The 17703-nt window shown below is 46.3% G+C and overlaps 1 protein-coding gene across 6 annotated transcripts in view; it reads right to left on the reverse strand.

The window, feature by feature from the left end:
- Nucleotides 1–17703, reverse strand: part of MEGF11 (multiple EGF like domains 11) — a 339136-nt gene that overhangs the window by 61892 nt on the left and 259541 nt on the right. For all 6 annotated transcript variants that reach the window (XM_053365792.1, XM_053365790.1, XM_053365788.1 and 3 more), the window contains 2 exons: nt 16914–17077; nt 15780–15882 (listed from right to left, as the gene is read on the reverse strand). In XM_053365792.1, the coding sequence (XP_053221767.1) occupies nt 15780–15882; nt 16914–17077 (267 nt within the window). The remainder of the gene's footprint in view (nt 1–15779; nt 15883–16913; nt 17078–17703) is intronic.

Here is a 17703-nt window from a genome sequence, read left to right on the forward strand (position 1 = left end):
AATCATCATCACAAAGGATGTTAACAATTTTGTGCTCTGTCATTTCTCCGCTCTGCCTATGGCACGAAATTTCTCTTGTCGAGGAGAAAGGAAACTGCCCCCTGGTTTCGGCCCTTGCTGTGTTTCCATCCAACTTGGCTGAACTGCAGCTCCTGCTCCTAATGAAACCGGTTGTTCATGCCTCTAGACAATACAACCACACTTCTCCAAATTGCAGGAAGAAAGGAAGGAAGAAGGTGGATTGGAATAAATGAGAGCTGGAGGCTTCGGCCTGGATCTGCTCCTCCTATCCCCTTGACTGTGGCAGAGTCTTGGGGGGGGGGGGTCTTGCTACTGAACGGAATCTAATTATTTTCTCAGGGATGTAAGACCTGGAGAAATTACAGGATGTAGCTTCCTTTCCTCTTGTTTCAAAGTGGGGGAAAGGAAAGAAGGATCTGTGGGGAGATGGATAGATCAATGTATACGCTGTAATTATTTTATTATTGGAGCGTGCTCTCTCTCTCTCTCTCTCTCTCTCTCTGCACATTAAAAAAAACACACACCACACATTAATCACCATCTCAAAGTAGGTTCCACAGAAATTAGTTTTGACAGGACTTCAATAGACATGGTGGATCTGACGCTAAACACCCTGCTACTCTCCTCTGTCTTCTCAGCATGGCACCAAGTCATAACAGCCACTTGTCTCTGACATTTGGATAGCAGTTCCTGGAGTGCAGAGAGAGATTAGGTCTGATTCACTGCAGGCCATGTGAGCCTGTCAAAAGCTGCAGAATTGGTGCTGGGTATCAAGGAGATTTTGAGGCACCTGGGAGCTCCCTAGCTCAGCCAGACCAGCACCCAGACAAAAGGGAAGGCAATCCTTCTCTCTGCTGTGACCCCAAAAACCCAGCAGCGGCCAGGACACTGAGTCGGGAACAACAGAGAGTATAATGGAGAAAAGAATACTAGAACTGTAATACTAGAACTGGTGGGCCTCCAGTGGAGCCGAATGTTGGAAGATTCAGGATAAATTTTTTAAAGGGCTTCTTCATGTTGCAAACTATCGAACTTGCTCCTGCAGGAGGCAGTGATGGCCACTAATTTGGGTAGCTTTAAAAGAGGGCTGGTCCATAAAGAAGGCTGATAGCCGAAGAATGGATGATTTGAATTATGGTGCTGGAGGAGACTCTTGAGACTCCAAGAAGATCAAACCTCTCCATTCTTAAGGAAATCAGCCCTGAGTGCTCACTGGAAGGACAGATCCTGAAGCTGAGACTCCAATACTTTGGCCACCTCACGAGAAGAGAAGACTCCCTGGAAAAGACCCTGATTTTGGGAAAGATGGAGGGCACAAGGAGAAGGGGATGACAGAGGGCGAGATGGTTGGATAGTGTTCTCGAAGCTACCAGCATGAGTTGGACCAAACTGCGGGAGGCAGTGGAAGACAGGAGTGCCTGGCGTGCTCTGGTCTATGGGGTCACGAAGAGTCGGACATGACTAAACGACTGAACAATAACAACCCTTGTACATGCAATGAGAGTGCAGTCTGTGTTGCCTGTGTACACAGTAGTTTGTACAAATTGACACATGCACACACTTGCACACAAACAAGGAGAGTGCCTGGTGTGCTCTGGTCCATGGGGTCATGAAGAGTCGGACACGACTAAACGACTAAACAACAACAACAAAAGAGGACTGGATAAATTCATGGAGAACATTGTCAGTGGCTACTAGTCATGATAGCTAAGCTCTACCTCAAAGGTAGTAAGAACCTTGACGAGCTGGAATGCGTACAGAGGAGGGTGGCCAAGATGGTCAAGGGTCTGGAAACTAAGCCTTATGAGGAACGGTTGAGGGAGGTGGTACATTTCACCTGGGAAAGAGGAGAGTGAGAGGTGACAGGATGGCCATCTTTAAATATCCAAAGGGCTGTCACATGGAAGATGGAGCAAGCTTGTTTTCTGCTGCTCCAGATGGTTGGACTCAAACCAATCAAGTCAAATCACAAGAAAGGAGATTCCGACTAAACACGGAAGAATTTTCTGGTGTAAGAGCTGTTGAACAGTGGAACGAACCACCTTGGAAGGTGGCGGAGTCTCCTCCATGGGAGTTTTTAAAGCAGAGGTTGGATGGTCGTCGGTCAGGGATTCTTTAGTAGTGATTCATGCTTTGTAGGGGGTTGGGCCTGATGCCCCTTGGGGTCCCACTCTACAATTCTATGATTCCAGTTAATGCTTCTGAGTTCAAGCATGCGCTTCTTATGCTCTTATTGCCAGCTAAGGAGCTGGACTGGGTCCTGGCTCTGAGTCAGATGTTGGTGATCAGGGGATCATTGAACTTGAGGCAGGAACTCACTGAACCAGATGCCACAGCACCTGGGCCTACAGAACCAGAGCCAGGACCAGAGCCAGGACCCAGCCCAACAGAACAATGAGTGTACCACTGCTACTAGGAAAAGACTATAAGCTCAGTGGTAGAACATTTGTTTTGCATGCAGGGGTAGACAACCTTTTTTCCCCTTGGGGGAGATCCATCATGTTTCATGTGCCAGCTCCGGGCAGAACCAGGCAGAGACTAAAGTGTGCCAGACTGATTTATCCAGAATAACCACCACCCTGCTTCCATCTTCACCATGGCAAGTCTCAAACTGGAACTTCCAAACTGAAGGATGTGCAACTGAAACAGCCCAAATTTCTTCCCAGGTTGCATTCACCTCCAAGTATCTTCCCCTTCCTAAGTTGAAGGGGGATTTGAAATTGTAAGCTCCTTTGGGGTAGGGACCTTGTCCCCTTACATACTCTGATCTTCTCATGAAACCACCAAGCCTCTTGAAAGCATACTAGCATGAGTAGATACACGGGTACCACTGCGACGGGAAGATAAACAGCATTTCCGTGTGCTACGACTTATGTCACGCTGTTCTGTGCACCAGAAGCGATTTAGTCATGCAGGCCACATGACCCAGAAAAGCTGTCTGTGGACAAATGCCAGCTCCCTTGGCCTGAAATTGTCAAATTTGGCTGGACTTAACTGTCCTGGGGTCTTTTACCTTTACTTGCCTTGATGGGGAAGAGGCCGTCTGCTTTGCATACGTAAGGGCCAAGATTCAATTGCCAATGGCATCTCTAGGTAGTAATGGGACAGACCCCTGCCTGAAACCTTGGGGAGCCACTACCAGCAGCGGAGCTATCCGCTTGGGCACCCAGAGCGAGGATCTGCCCGTGAGGACGGAGCGTTTGGTGCGGCTGCGTGATCCTCCCGGCGGGGGTCCGATCGTGGTGCAGCACTGCCTGGGTGGGAGGGATTTTGTCACCCCCCTCTGGGATGACACCCGGGGTGAACTGCCCCCACCGCACCCCCCTTCCTACGCCTCTGACCACTGCCAGCTAGTGTGGAATCACTGAGCTAGATGGGTGATCTAACTCAGCATAAGGCAGCTTCCTAAGTGCCTAGAAGAGACTATTCTGCAGAGATGCCAATGCAGGATGGCATGGGGGCTTACTTATATCTTATAATCCGGTGCCTGGTGATCTGTTTGTCCTTCCCAATGACTCTGGTGTTTTACCTCTACCGTCACACTGTCCTCTTAGTGCCTAACAGCTTGTACTTTAATCTACTCATTAGCAATTACAGAGGCACGCTCGGTTGTGTGTGTACCTAGCATGCCACTGCATCCATTCCGGGCTGGATAAAGGGGAATACAACAGGGCCGTTTGAAGGAATAGCATCTGATTAGCTCCATCTCAGCTGCCCAGGAGGAACAGATGGGAGTGGAGGCATAGTGAAGCTGTCATTCCTGAACTTAGTGCTGGGGCACATTAGGGTAGTGCGAGAAAATAATTAAAGGGCCCCAGAGAACCCACGCACAGAGGAGGGGGCTTGCTGTTTTCTCAGAACAAGCCACTGGACTTCCATGTCATCAGCTCTTGTTTGGTGGCGGAGGAAGCTTAATTCTGCCACATCTTAGCACCGGGGGCTGTTGGATCATTAGATCACCTGTGAAGCAGACATGAGAGCAGATGGCAGAGGAATCTGCCTACTGAGGCTTTGTTTGCATCACAGTTCTGGCCTCTGTCCAATTACGAGTCATGCACAGAATAGAAACATTGGGAGGGGGGCTTCCTATAGGGTGGTTTATTGTTGGCAGCTCTGTATGAGTGTGTGAAATGCTGGCCTGGGCCCTTGCTTGCTCTATGTGCTTTGGAGTTGGGTGAGATTCAGGAGAAAGGCCCGTGCACCCCTTGTTAGTGGTGCTTTGGTACAACTATCTCAAGCCATTGGTGTCTGCTCCATAAGGTGGAGCAGGTTTGTGTGCCCTCTAATGTACTGCATGCTGTGCTCTGCCTATGCCTTGTGTCTTCTTAGAATATCATTGTCTGGCGGCTGGTTACATGGATGGTATACCTTTTCTAGGTTCCTAGCTCTTTCTGGAATTGCGTGTAAAAGTCCGGGGAGTGTCTATCTGCCTGCATTGAGTCATGGCCTCCTATTGTGACTGTGTAGCTCAGTGGCTGAGCATTTGCTTTAGCTGCAAAAGGTCTTTGGTGCAACCCCAGACATCTCCTGTAGAACCACTGCCAGTCAGTGTAGACGCCAAACACACTCACATATTATCTTCATCACCAAAGTGTAACAGTCTGGGGTTGTGTGGGATGGAAGACCCATTACTATTTCTACAGCACGGTCCCTGTCTTCAGTAAGCTACTGCCACCCAATCAGTATGAAAAGGGATGTATGCTTCAAAGATGAGCATTTAGCAACACTGAAAACACAAGGTGCTTCCGTTTCAGGAGAATGATGTGCAAGTTCTGCTACATACAATGGAACTTCAAGGAAAAACACAACTTAAGCCACTCTGATAGAAGGCATTGGAGCACTCCAAATCATTTGCCCATGTATATGCACAGAAAAGAGCAGATCTAGCTGAAAGGCCAAATCTGAATTTATTGTTACAAGCATCCCTAATTATTATTATTATTACTGTATAATTCTAAGGTTACTGTGACCTTGGAAAGTTGCATCACCTTGCAAGGAGCATAGCTGTGAGACTCCTGAAGGTACCCAGCACTTCTGAATATGTTACTGGCCAAATGAGTTCATGGTGGAGGTGAGATTTGAACCGGGAACTCTGATCTTCCATCCCATGCTTACTGGTTTGTAGTACAAGCCTTTCCCAATATGGAAGGAAGGTTGTGTCAGTTGGGGCTGATGGTGGCTGCAATCCAGAACATCTGGAGGGACTCAAGCATGAGGAAGGGCTGTGCTCTATGGCAGGGTTGGGGCATCTGTGGCCCTCCAGATGTTATTGAGCTGTGGTGCTCACCATCACACCTCAAGTTCGCTGGGGCAGATAAGAACTGGAGTCTAGAAACAACTGCAGGACCACAGGTGCCTCATCACTATGTTAAGGTGTAAGTAGACTTATAAAGTATAACACTTCCACCTTCATCCCACTCCCATTTTTGTCCATTTATTTGAGAAGATATGGTATATTCTATTTTTTGAAATCTCCTTTAAAAAATAAAAAATAAAATTCCGGTTCATGCCCTAAAAACATCTTCTTGGACTATCTTTTGGGTAAACAAAAAATAAACTTGACTAAGATACTGATCTAGTTCTACTGAGTTGGGCACCTCATCAATAAGTTCCAGAGGCTCAATTAACATGAGGACATCAGTGGAGCCTTTGATAACTTAGCAAATGCATATTAGTTTTTTTTCCTTTAAAAAATAGCCTGCTATCAGCAGGAGCCATCCTGAAAGGTTCCCCATCAAAAGAGAGAATTTTTAAGCGAAAGGAGGACATTAAAATCTTATCATCTCACTTGAAATTAAGCCAATGAAAAATTAAAGCTGATTTCTAATAGGCTTATGGTACATTTTTAAAGGCTTAGAGGGCACTGATAGAAGCCAGAAAGCTAAGTGCTTCCCTTTCAGATGGCAAAAGACACTTCCCTTTTCAAAAATGCCCAGTGGAGGCAGGTAAAAGGGGATTGTGATAACTTACCCATCCTGCTGAAAAGCCTCAGTTCCATCCTTCCTTTAAAGATAATGTAAGGATGCAGGAATATCACACAAATAAATTATTAACTTCAAGAGCTAGGATACAGTAACTAAAAGTGATTAAACGGAAATTATGGCAGAGATAACGGGAACAGCCAGCCAGAAGATGGCAAGCTAATGTGAACGCAGGAATGTTTCTATCTAATGTTTTCTACGTAGCATAGCAGCAGAGGACAAAAAGGAATCGGCGAGGGATAAAGGTCCTTTTAAACATGCACGCAACAATGCACTAAGATGCACTGTGAAACTCTCAGCACGCTGCCTGGAAGTCTGTTTATTGAACATTTAACCTGATTTGTTTGCAGTCAGGTTAGATGATGTTATGTCAAAGCAACTGTTATCTCAAACTTTCTAGTACAGTGGTGCCTTGCAAGACAAAATTAATCCGTTCCGCGAGTCTCTTCGTCTTGCGGTTTTTTCGTCTTGCGAAGCACGGCTATTAGCGGCTTAGCGGTTTAGCGGCTATTAGCGGCTTAGTGGCTATTAACAGCTTAGCAGCTTTAAGAAAAAGGAAACAAACTCGCAAGAACTCGCAAGACGTTTCATCTTGCGAAGCAAGCCCATAGGGAAATTCGTCTTGCGGAACGACTCAAAAAACGGAAAACTCTTTCGTCTAGCGAGTTTTTCGTCTTGCGAGGCATTCGTCTTGCGGGGCACCACTGTACATCCCCCCAACACTTTCCTGATCACAAATAGTACAATCTTTTTGGGGAAGGGGATTTGTCACACAAGACCTCCCAAAGGAACAACCTAAATTAGCCAGTATGTGATAGAATCCCACCTGTAAATAGTGACAGGTTGGAAGCGCCCTTTGCTTAACGTTCAGGAAAGATATCACTTGTTTGAAAGGGCTCGCTATATCCCAAAAGATGAGGGAAAGTCCCCTAGAAATGAAGCTGTTTATACTGTGCCCTTAAAAGAAAAGTAAGTTGTGTGCCAAGGTAGTCTAAACTTTGCAGCAGGAGCAGCAGAATCCAACCTTCTCCACGAGTGCCACACATTCAGAACATTTGCATAAACTTGCTTATGTTTTGCGATATTTATTTAGCTAGTCACAGGAAGGCAAGCACTCTTATACACATGCTGCCTTAAGAAATTTATACCAAAGGACAGCTCATAAATCCACCAGGACGTTTCTAAATCAATATTTCCTAATTATATTCCAATAATATATTCTTGGTAGGGGGATATCTTTGTTAACAAATTTTCTAATAAATAAATAACTTCACTAACTAACTAAAGGGCATTGAAACCCTGCCCCTGGAAATTACACTTGAGTCATGTGCATGCATACACACTAATTCCATAGGTCGGTTTACACATGAATGGACATTACCTGAGTTCTCTACCTCTGTGAACTGGCATGCAAATGAGCAAAACTGGTTCCACTGAACAGCCCTGCACCCAATGTGACCTGAGCATTCTATTTGTAGCTAGGTAAAGGTAAAGGGACCCCTGACCATTAGGTCCAGTCGTGGCCAACTCTGGGGTTGCGGCGCTCATCTCGCTTTATTGGCCAAGGGAGCCGGCGTACAGCTTCTGGGTCATGTGGCCAGCATGACTAAGCCGCTTCTGGCAAACCAGAGCAGTGCACGGAAACGCCATTTACCTTCCTGCAGGAGTGGTACCTATTTATCTACTTGCACTTTGACGTGCTTTTGAACTGCTAGGTGGGCAGTACACATAGGAACATAGGCAGCTGCCTTATACTGAGTCAGACCACTGGCCCAGCTTGTCTACACTGATTGGCAGCAGCTCTCCAGGGTTTCAGGCATGGAGTCTATCCCAGGCATCTGGGGATGCTATTGAGGACTGAATCTGGGACCTTCTGCATGCGAAACAGATGCTCTGCTACCAAGCTACAATCCTTCCCCACGTTCTTTGCTGCCTTCTTCCACCAAGTCCTCCTGCCCTCTGATCAGGGCAGTCAACAAAATGCAGGAGGAGCCTCTGAATCATGGAGCTCTTCTCTGTCCATCAGAGCACTGGGGATAGGGCTCTGCTTTTAGTTCATGTCAAAGCCCTTGGAAAGCAAAGCAGCAGAGGTTAGCTGGGTTAGATGGACCAATGATCTGACTTGGCAGGAAGCAACTTCCTCCATTGCTATGCTAAATCTGTGATGGGACCATGAGCAAGCCACCACTTCATGTTGCTGTCCCATCAAATGATGGCATGTGAACCAACACTTGGCAATTCACAATGGAACATGTCAGGTGGTTCCACCAAAATGCATTAGGTTTCAAGCACAGGGAGGTGATCATGCTAACCTGTTACAAGTTGTTTGATTTGCAGTGGCTGACCACAGAAGCAATAACATAGTCCCCACACATGTGTCTTCACAAGGCAGTGCCTTCGCCATAAGGGTTAGAAACTTGCATTTTGCACACAAAAACAAATCATACAATGAAAGCTGTAATTGTTAGGAGGCTGAACTCCATGCCTCGTAGTAACTTCTGCGCTACACAATAATCCCAGAATAAAACACATCCCCGACTATTTAACATTAATTAAGTGCCAACCATATGCCAGCTCTGAACACAATACTAACTACCTCAAGCTAAGCACTACAACAGCTGAGGGGGACAGATTCAAATTAGTAAAACAATGATGTTATAGAATAACTTTGTTTCTCACAAAGCCGATCAAAAACGACTCTCTTTTGGCTTTCTCTCCTCTATCAACTGTTCACAAATCCAAAGTTAAAAATACCTCCTAGCTCACAGTCAAAGGGACTGCTTCCCTCAGAATTAAAAAAGGCCTTCCCCTGAGTGTGTATATGTATGCGTGTGTGTGTGTGTATGCACCTTATCAGTTCTCCTGAATTAATGTGTCCACAGGAGAGAAGAAACAGGATTCGCTGTTTGAGTGACAGTAAAGGATGTTGCTCTCTGCTTCCCAAAGTGCCTCCCCGCACTCGAATTTCCCTTTCTCAAAGCCAACCTTATCTGTGCCCAGCCAGTTACTCGTTTCTCTACGCCATTAACTCCCTTCGCCAGGGGCACAGAGACTTTCACAAAAAGTTCAAATCTACCACGACTGCTCTGTTTTGGACACCGGAAAGTCATAGCCCCAGCTTAGCCCCAGCTTAACCCCACTGAAGATTTATGGGCATGTTTACATCCATGACATTTTTAGTGGTACTTGCTGCTAGCACTATTTCTCCATCACCTGGTGGATCAGGCAGGAGGTAGAAAGAGGGCAGGAGAAGAGGCAGCTGCATCTCTGGGGCAGCATCTCTGAACACTGTCTTAGCAAAGGCAGAGGGAAGTCCACACTGTTACCAAAAACTACAGAATACCTGAGGATCCAAGGCTACCATGAAAAATGTAAACTCAACACAGAAGGGAACAGGGGTGAGCAAGGTTGTTTTATGAGTCCCGAATCATGCCACTCACTCTACCTTGAAGAAGGCAATATTATGAGGAGGCAATAACAAGCTGCTTCACTTGGAGGGGGCTTCTGGTCTTCTCACCTTAAAGGTAAAGGGACCCCTAACCATTAGGTCCAGTCGTGGCCGACTGGGGTTGCGGCGCTCATCTCGCTTTATTGGCCGAGGGAGCCAGCGTACAGCTTCCGGGTCATGTGGCCAGCATGACAAAGCAGCTTCTGGCGAACCAGAGCAGTGCACGGAAACGCCGTTTACCTTCCCGCTGGAGTGGTACCTATTTATCTACTTGCACTTTGACGTGCTTTCGATCTGCTAGGTTGGCAGGAGCAGGGACCGAGCAACAGGAGCTCACCCCGTCGCGGGGATTCGAACCGCCGACCTTCCGATTGGCAAGTCCTAGGCTCTGTGGTTTAACCCAAGGCGCCACCTGCATCCCTTTCTCACCTTACTCAAGGGATTAACACCACTTTCACAGTGTAGATGTCAGTGACTGCTGAGTTAGACAAGGACCCTTGAAGTCAGCAATGCTGGCTCCTGGTGGTGGTGGTGGGGTCAACTGTAATACTAGCCTTGCCAGCCTCCATAAGACCTCAGTTGCCTCCAGGTTTTGGCTGAGATAACATCTTCCAGCCATCAGGATCCACTGGAAGCTGATCAGAGTCCATAATTCCTTAGAGAGACCTGCCTTAACACTGTCTGGCTTGGCTTGATCTGCTTGTCCCCTGAACTTCCCTGGCAGGTTCCAGCTGTGATAGGCAGTATGAAGTTTCTGGGTTAACCAGCCCTGGTATAAACAGCTTGAGTCTTGCCTGGTGCTCTCCTTGTTCGCTGTGCAACCACAGAACCTTTCGATGGCCACCAACTTGGATGACTTCAAAAGAGGATCAGACAAATTCATGAAGATCAAGGCTGTGCAGCCATGTGTGGTGTAGTGGTTAAGAGCGGTGGACTCGTAATCTGGTGAACCAGGTTCGCGTCTCCACTCCTCCACATGCAGCTGCTGGGTGACCTTGGGCTGGTCACACTTCTCTGAAGTCTCTCAGCCCCACTCACCTCACGGAGTGTTTGTTGTGGGGGAGGAAGGGAAAGGAGATTGTTAGCCGCTTTGAGACTCCTTAGGGTAGTGATAAAGTGGGATATCAAATCCAAACTCTTCTTCTTCAGTAATGTTGAAGGCAAGAATGCTTCTGAATACCAGTTGCTGGAGGCCACAGTAGGGGAGAGTGCTACTGGATGCATGTCCAGCTTGAAGACTTTCCACAGGGATATCAGTGACTACTGTGAGAACAGGATGCTGCTCTTATTGTGCTCTTATGTTAAGTGAACAGTGAGGCAGGAGGTCACACAAAGCTTTAGGAAGTAAGGGCAAATGTGAGATAGCGATATGTTCAACACACCCACAGGGGTGCCTCTGAATACTTTCTGGGAATCACAAGTGGAGAGAATGCTGTTGTGCTCACTTCCTGCTTGTGGGCTTCCCAGAGGTCATGGTGACCATTTGGTGTCCCCATAGGCGTGATGTTGATGTTTGTTCTCGACTACCGTATCTGTCTGTGCTTGCTTGTTCTGTGGTTGCTACCAGTATGGATGTCAGTTATTTATCACAGGGTGGGGTTATTCAGTACTGTATGTTGCTGTTACCTGACTTGATAAGATGGATGACAAATGTTAAGGAAAAAATTAAGACACAGAAGTCCTGTACAAACCCCTTGAAGACTTTTATCCAAGTTCTCTCCCCTGTGCTTCCTGTCTGCCTCACTCTTATTATTAGTTTCTGGGAGGGTTTTTTTTTTAATGAGTAGTATCTTGAGAACCTACTTTAAAGAGGAAAGAAAACCCAGTTATTTCCCCTCCCATTGATCTCCTGCACTCAGCTCCTGACATCAATGCAAATTCCTTTTTTTGGGGGGGGGTGAACATACAGAATAACTTTTTTTAGATCAGACTTTCGTTGGCCATTAGCATCAGAGAGTCATTTGAATTGGCTTACCCTCATGAGCTGCAGAGAGCAAAACCTTCAGAAATTCCTGAACTTTTCTGATCTTTTCTAGGCCATCTCTAATTAGTAAAAAAATCAGGACAGCAATTTCCCCCCTCCCCACCTCTAACGAGTTTGGCACGTTTGTCATGTTTGCAAAACGGACAACATGATACAGTTCACAACTTCAAACAATAATATGAAAGCCATAAGAATCTGATGTCTGATCCCTGTGACTTGAAACTGCAAGTATAATTTCTTACAAGGGTCTTGCTCAGTTTCAAGCTTTGTAAATAGGAAGAGGAAATTTCACAGCACGCCAAAAGCATCGCGTCAAACAGCAAACCATCAAGTTCAGTGGCAAAGCATCTGCTTTGCATGTAGGCAGTCCCAAGTTCAAACCCCAGATTCTCCCAAGCAGGGATGGGAAACGTAAAACCTGGAGAGCTGCTGCCAGTCAGTGCAGGCAATACTGAGCTAGATGGACCCACGGTCTGATTCAATATAATGCAGCTTCCTATGTTCCTAACAGGATTTTAAAATGGTTAAGATGTTTCTCCAAGCACAAACACAAACTTCAAAGCCAGAAATATTGCAATTCACAAATATTATGTGCTACTAGCAACACACCACTTCAGAGTGCAAGGACTGGAAAGCGTAGGTTTAAAATAATGTTTCCCAATTAAAAAAAAATCCGAGCTGGGCTAGCATTCCCCTATAGATGCTGATTTTCTACATACAGGAAGTTTGCTTGCTTGCTTGTTTTTTTAACCAGTGTTCATCCAGGGGAAAAGAGAGGACCCAAATAATTACCGCCCAGTCAGTCTGACATCAATACCAGGGAAGATTCTGGAGCAGATCATTAAGCAAACAGTCTGTGAGCACCTAGAAAGGAATGCTGTGATCACCAATAGTCAGCATGGATTTCTGAAAAATAAGTCATGTCAGACTAACCTGATCTCGTTTTTTGACAGAATTACAAGCCTGGTAGATGACGGGAATGCAGTGGATGTAGCCTACCTTGATTTCAGCAAGGCATTTGACAAGGTGCCCCATGATATTCTTGTAAAGAAGCTGGAAAATGCGATCTTGACTATGCTACCACTCAGTGGATTTGTAACTGGCTGACTGACCGAACCCAAAGGGTGCTCATCAATGGTTCCTCTTCATCCTGGAGAAGAGTGACTAGTGGGGTGCCACAGTGTTCTGTCTTGGGTCCGGTCTTATTCAACATCTTTATCAGTGACTTGGATGATGGACTCAAGGGCATCCTGATCAAATTTGCAGATAACACCAAACTGGGAGGGGTGGCTAACACCCCAGAGGACAGGATCACACTTCAAAATGACCTTGACAGATTAGAGAACTGGGCCAAAACAAACAAGATGAATTTTAACGGGGAGAAATGTAAAGTATTGCACTTGGGCAAAAAAAATGAGAGGCACAAATACAAGATGGGTGACACCTGGCTTGAGAGCACTACATGTGAAAAGGATCTAGGAGTCTTGGTTGACCACAAACTTGACATGAGCCAACAGTGTGACGCGGCAGCTAAAAAAGCCAATGCAATTCTGGGCTGCATCAATAGGAGTATAGCATCTAGATCAAGGGAAGTAATAGTGCCACTGTATTCTGCTCTGGTCAGACCTCACCTGGAGTACTGTGTCCAGTTCTGGGCACCACAGTTCAAGAAGGACACTGACAAACTGGAACGTGTCCAGAGGAGGGCAACCAAAATGGTCAAAGGCCTGGAAACGATGCCTTATGAGGAACGGCTAAGGGAGCTGGGCATGTTTAGCCTTGAGAAGAGGAGGCTAAGGGGTGATATGATAGCCATGTTCAAATATATAAAAGGATGTCACATAGAGGAGGGAGAAAGGTTGTTTTCTGCTGCTCCAGAGAAGCGGACACGGAGCAATGGATCCAAACTACAAGAAAGAAGATTCCACCTAAACATTAGGAAGAACTTCCTGACAGTAAGAGCTATTTGACAGTGGAATTTGCTGCCAAGGAGTGTGGTGGAGTCTCCTTCTTTGGAGGTCTTTAAGCAGAGGCTTGACAACCATATGTCAGGAGTGCTCTGATGGTGTTTCCTGCTTGGCAGGGGGTTGGACTCGATGACCCTTGTGGTCTCTTCCAACTCTATGATTCTATGATTCTATGAAATAGTTTCAGGATGAACATTATGCTTTTAAAGTAGCCTTCACTAACCTAATGTGCTCAACTACAGCTCCCATCAGCCCCAATACATATGGTTATACCATCTGGGGTCAACTTGAATTGTAGTCGAAAAGATGTAGATGCACCAGGTTGACTAAGCCAGCTTTAAGGAGTTCACATTCACTGCTATTTATTGTCATTAATTTCTCAGGGTGGATGCCATTTTCCCTTCACTGATCCCGCTCCTTTGGAGTGATCCCAGCCAACCATGGACTCCATAAAGAGATTGGAACAATATCACAGAGGGCAAATGTGGTCTAGACAGCAATGCTTGTTGGACTGGTCACATGAATGATCCTCTCTAATCGGGAGCCACATGGTCTCTTCTCTAAGTAGGCAAAGAGGCATCCGCAAGAACGTTTAAGAAACAGGTGGTCTAAAGCATGACCCCTCCTCCATTTCCCACAGGCATCTGACTGGCCAATGTGAGAACAGGAATCTGGACTAGAAGGGCTACTTGCCTGATGCAGCAGATTCCTCTTATGGGTCTAGATCTTCTGGCCCTATTTTGCTGACAGTCCCTGTTTATGTCACAATAAATTTAGTAATAGTGCAGCAAGGCTCTTTGTTGTTTTCGTGACAACAACCTTGTGCAGTTGCCCTTATGGAGTTCACCCCTGACAGCAAGAGGCCAGTGAGCACCTGGCACCTCAGAGGGATGACTGCAAGGGCCGTCAATCAAAAGAACAGTGGGGGAGCTTGGCCGGCGGATGGAACTGTGCACCACCGAGGCCCCGCTACAAATGGTTCCTAAGCAACGCAACTCCCATCTCTCACTCTCCTTTCCTTCCCTCCTTGCTTCCTTCCTTCCATGCTGTTTAATTATAAAAAGTTGCCTTTTGATTTGGGAGCCCTTCACATCGCTTCCTCTGCAACCCCATTGTTTTCTTGGGAGGGCTTGCTGCTGTGATGATGACACAGCTCGACAGAGAGAAGGCGGCAAAAGTTGTCCATCGCCAGTAATTAAGGCTCGGCGCTCCAGAACCCAAAACTTGGTAGCTGGTTTTAATGCTGGTCCAGATCTCTCCTGTTGAGGGGAGCAGCCAAATTTCCCAAGAAATCCTATCACTAATGTATCTTCAGAGCCACAGCTGTTGCTCAGTGTGATTCTGCAGTCACAGCGGCAACGTTGAAGCTGCATTTCTAAAAATAATGCCATTAGCGGCAGAAACCGCTGGCTGTTTGAATTAAACAGAGCCATTGTTGGCAAGTGATTCCCACCTCAGACACAGTCTTAAATGGGCAACCTTACTCTACCTCTCAGCTTCAGCCTCAGTAAAATGTGAATAATAAAGTGTGCTGCAATATTTGTCCATGTGTAACACCGACAATCAAAACAGGAGGGCAGCATCTGGGAGAATTCTGGGCTTTACTCTAGACCAGTGCTTTTCAACCAGTGTACCGTGGCACCCTGGGGTGCCTTGAATGATGGTCCGGGGTGCCATGGACAACACTGGCCTCTGTGTGTTTTTCCTTCCCTCCCTCCTCTGATGCCCTCTCGCATCTCTGCCTCCCAAAGGCTTGCACAGCTGTTTGTTGCGGCAACCCTGCTGCTACCACTGCTGCCTCTCAAGGTAAGACCCTGGCCTCACATTTACATTTGGCCAGTCTCTCTTGGGATCACCCTCTGCCCAGGCCTCTGTTGGGTGACGTGCTTTCAGTATTGTTTGTGCTTGCAAATGTTTCAGGACATATCTAATCAGTGCATGTGCCACCAGTTGCTGCTGAAGTCCTGTAACCCTTTATGCCGCAAATGGTCCAGGATGTGTGTGACAAATACGATGCTGTATCATTCGGGAAGCACCACAGAGCATCTGATAAAGTAGAATGATCTGTGGTTGATCCCGTACAAATCCATCACTAATGCACTATTACTGCATCAATGACATGTTCCAGAAGACACTTGCAAAACAAAACAAAACAAAACAAAACAAAACAAAACAAAACAAAACAAAACAAAACACACACACACACACACACACACACACAACCCACCAGCAGTCTGGAGGGGCCCTTAAGGTATCAATGAAGATCTCACTGGCCTCAATGGGATTTTTAAAAAAAAGGTTTAAAGGCAAAGTGTGGCACTTGAACTGGACATGGATAGAGCTGCAGGATAACATACTTGTCAGCTTGCCATTTTTACCTGTCCAACCAGCAAGGCAGCAACAATAACCTGTAACCGGATCACATCCATCTGCATGGCTACAATCACAGTGTTCACTGCAGTTCAGGCCGTATGTCCCGTCCTTCCAGAAAAAGAAACAGAGAATGGGAAAGGCTCTTAGTTATCTCTATCTACATTTTCCTACCAGCCACTTCGGTAGTTGTGATTGTAATTAGACCTAAACAACTGCCTTTTCCAAGTACCAACCATCTCAGACCCTACAATCAGCAGGTGAGGCCTTGTTGGTGGTTCTGCCACCAGGGCCTGTCTGGTTGGCACTCACTCATGGCAGGGCCTTTTCAGGGGTGGCTCCATGGCTGTGGAATGCCCTCCCTAGTAAAGTGCTTCTCCATCATTATTAACTTTTTAAACAATTATTAACAAGAGGAATTATTAACATTATTAACAGGAGGAATTTGAAACCTTTCCTGTTTGCCCAGGAATTTGGTGGCTGAAGAAAAGTGTTCTTGGCAACCACAAGATCATTGAATGGAATATAGTGGTGCCTCGCAAGACGAAATTAATTCATTCCGCGAGTCTTTTCGTCTTGCGATGTTTTTCGTCTTGCGAAGCATGGTCCGTCGCAACTGCGCCTCTTCAAGCGGCTTTAAGAAAAAAGCGAACGAACTCGCAAGACGTTTTCGTCTTGTGAAGCAAGCCCATAGGGAAAATCGTCTAGCGAAGCAACGCAAAAACCAAAAAACCCTTTCGTCTTGCGCGTTTTTCATTTTGCGAGGCATTCGTCTTGCGGGGCACCACTGTAATGTTTTTAATGATAACATTGCTTTTAGAATGTTTTAACTGTAATAGTTTTTAGATGTTTTTAACTGTAATAGTTTTTAGATGTTTTTAACTGTAATAGTTTTTAGATGAAAAGCAAAGCAAAAACAGAGTTGTTCTGTGTACAGATGTCTCCTTTTGCAAAAGCTGGAGGGACCTTGCAGCCTTCATGAGGCGGGGTGGGATGGATGTCCTAGCATAGATGTTAACCACTGATCTGGGCATTTTCATGCACAACACTGAAAAGACGTTTTGTTCCCTTCGTTTGGATGCTGTTCTTAGGTCAATGGCACCCTAATTACTGACCTGGATAAGGATCAAAAGTAGACTTACAGGGCAGGGCTGGTCACAGAAATCCCCTTGCCAGCCAGGAGAGCAAAGGCAGAATCCATCCACAGGGTTGCAGGCGGCTCCATTGGCACAGTAACATGACTGGTTGCAGTTGAGACCCCAAGTGCCACTTGGACATGGAATGGAACAATCTGCTCCCTGCCACCCTGGAACAAGACAGAGCACAAGTCAGATGTGCCAACCATTACCCCCATTAGAGCAGACCCTGCTATTAGGAAGGACAAGGAAGCTGCCTCAGGTGGCAGAAGCTGAGGGGTGTGGAGCAGACAGGGGTGTGTATGTGGCTCAAGTGAAGTACAGTGCGCTGTCCAGTCACCAGTGCTGAAATAGGAGTCAATTGCCAGTTATTCAGTGCATGGAATAGGCGGCACCATCTTGTCCTTTGCCCTAGAAAACTGGATCATCTTGGCTACCCTGCCCTGCATATCTTTCTTGGAGAAGGCACCCAATTTAGAAATGGCAACAGTTGTGCGTGTCACGCACCCACAGCAACTGTGCCATCTAGATTTCTTGACGTGTTTCCAATCAGTAGGGCAGAATGCGCTTTGGAACATATGGTGAGGGTTGGTGTTTTGGGGAAGGCTGTGTTAACCACACAGGAATGGCCAAGCCGAAAACAAGCACGGGAATCAAGCCATCGGAATTCAACTTTCAGAAGTGAAGTGTGTGAGAACATTCAATTGAGAATCTTCATGGTCTGAGGGGACATGAAATTTCTACCTAAGTGCCATAGATTCGTGCAGAGTCAGTGCAGACAATGCCATTTTTGGGG

The sequence above is a fragment of the Podarcis raffonei genome, chromosome 14, assembly GCF_027172205.1.
Source record: "Podarcis raffonei isolate rPodRaf1 chromosome 14, rPodRaf1.pri, whole genome shotgun sequence".
NCBI classification, from domain to species: domain Eukaryota; kingdom Metazoa; phylum Chordata; class Lepidosauria; order Squamata; family Lacertidae; genus Podarcis; species Podarcis raffonei.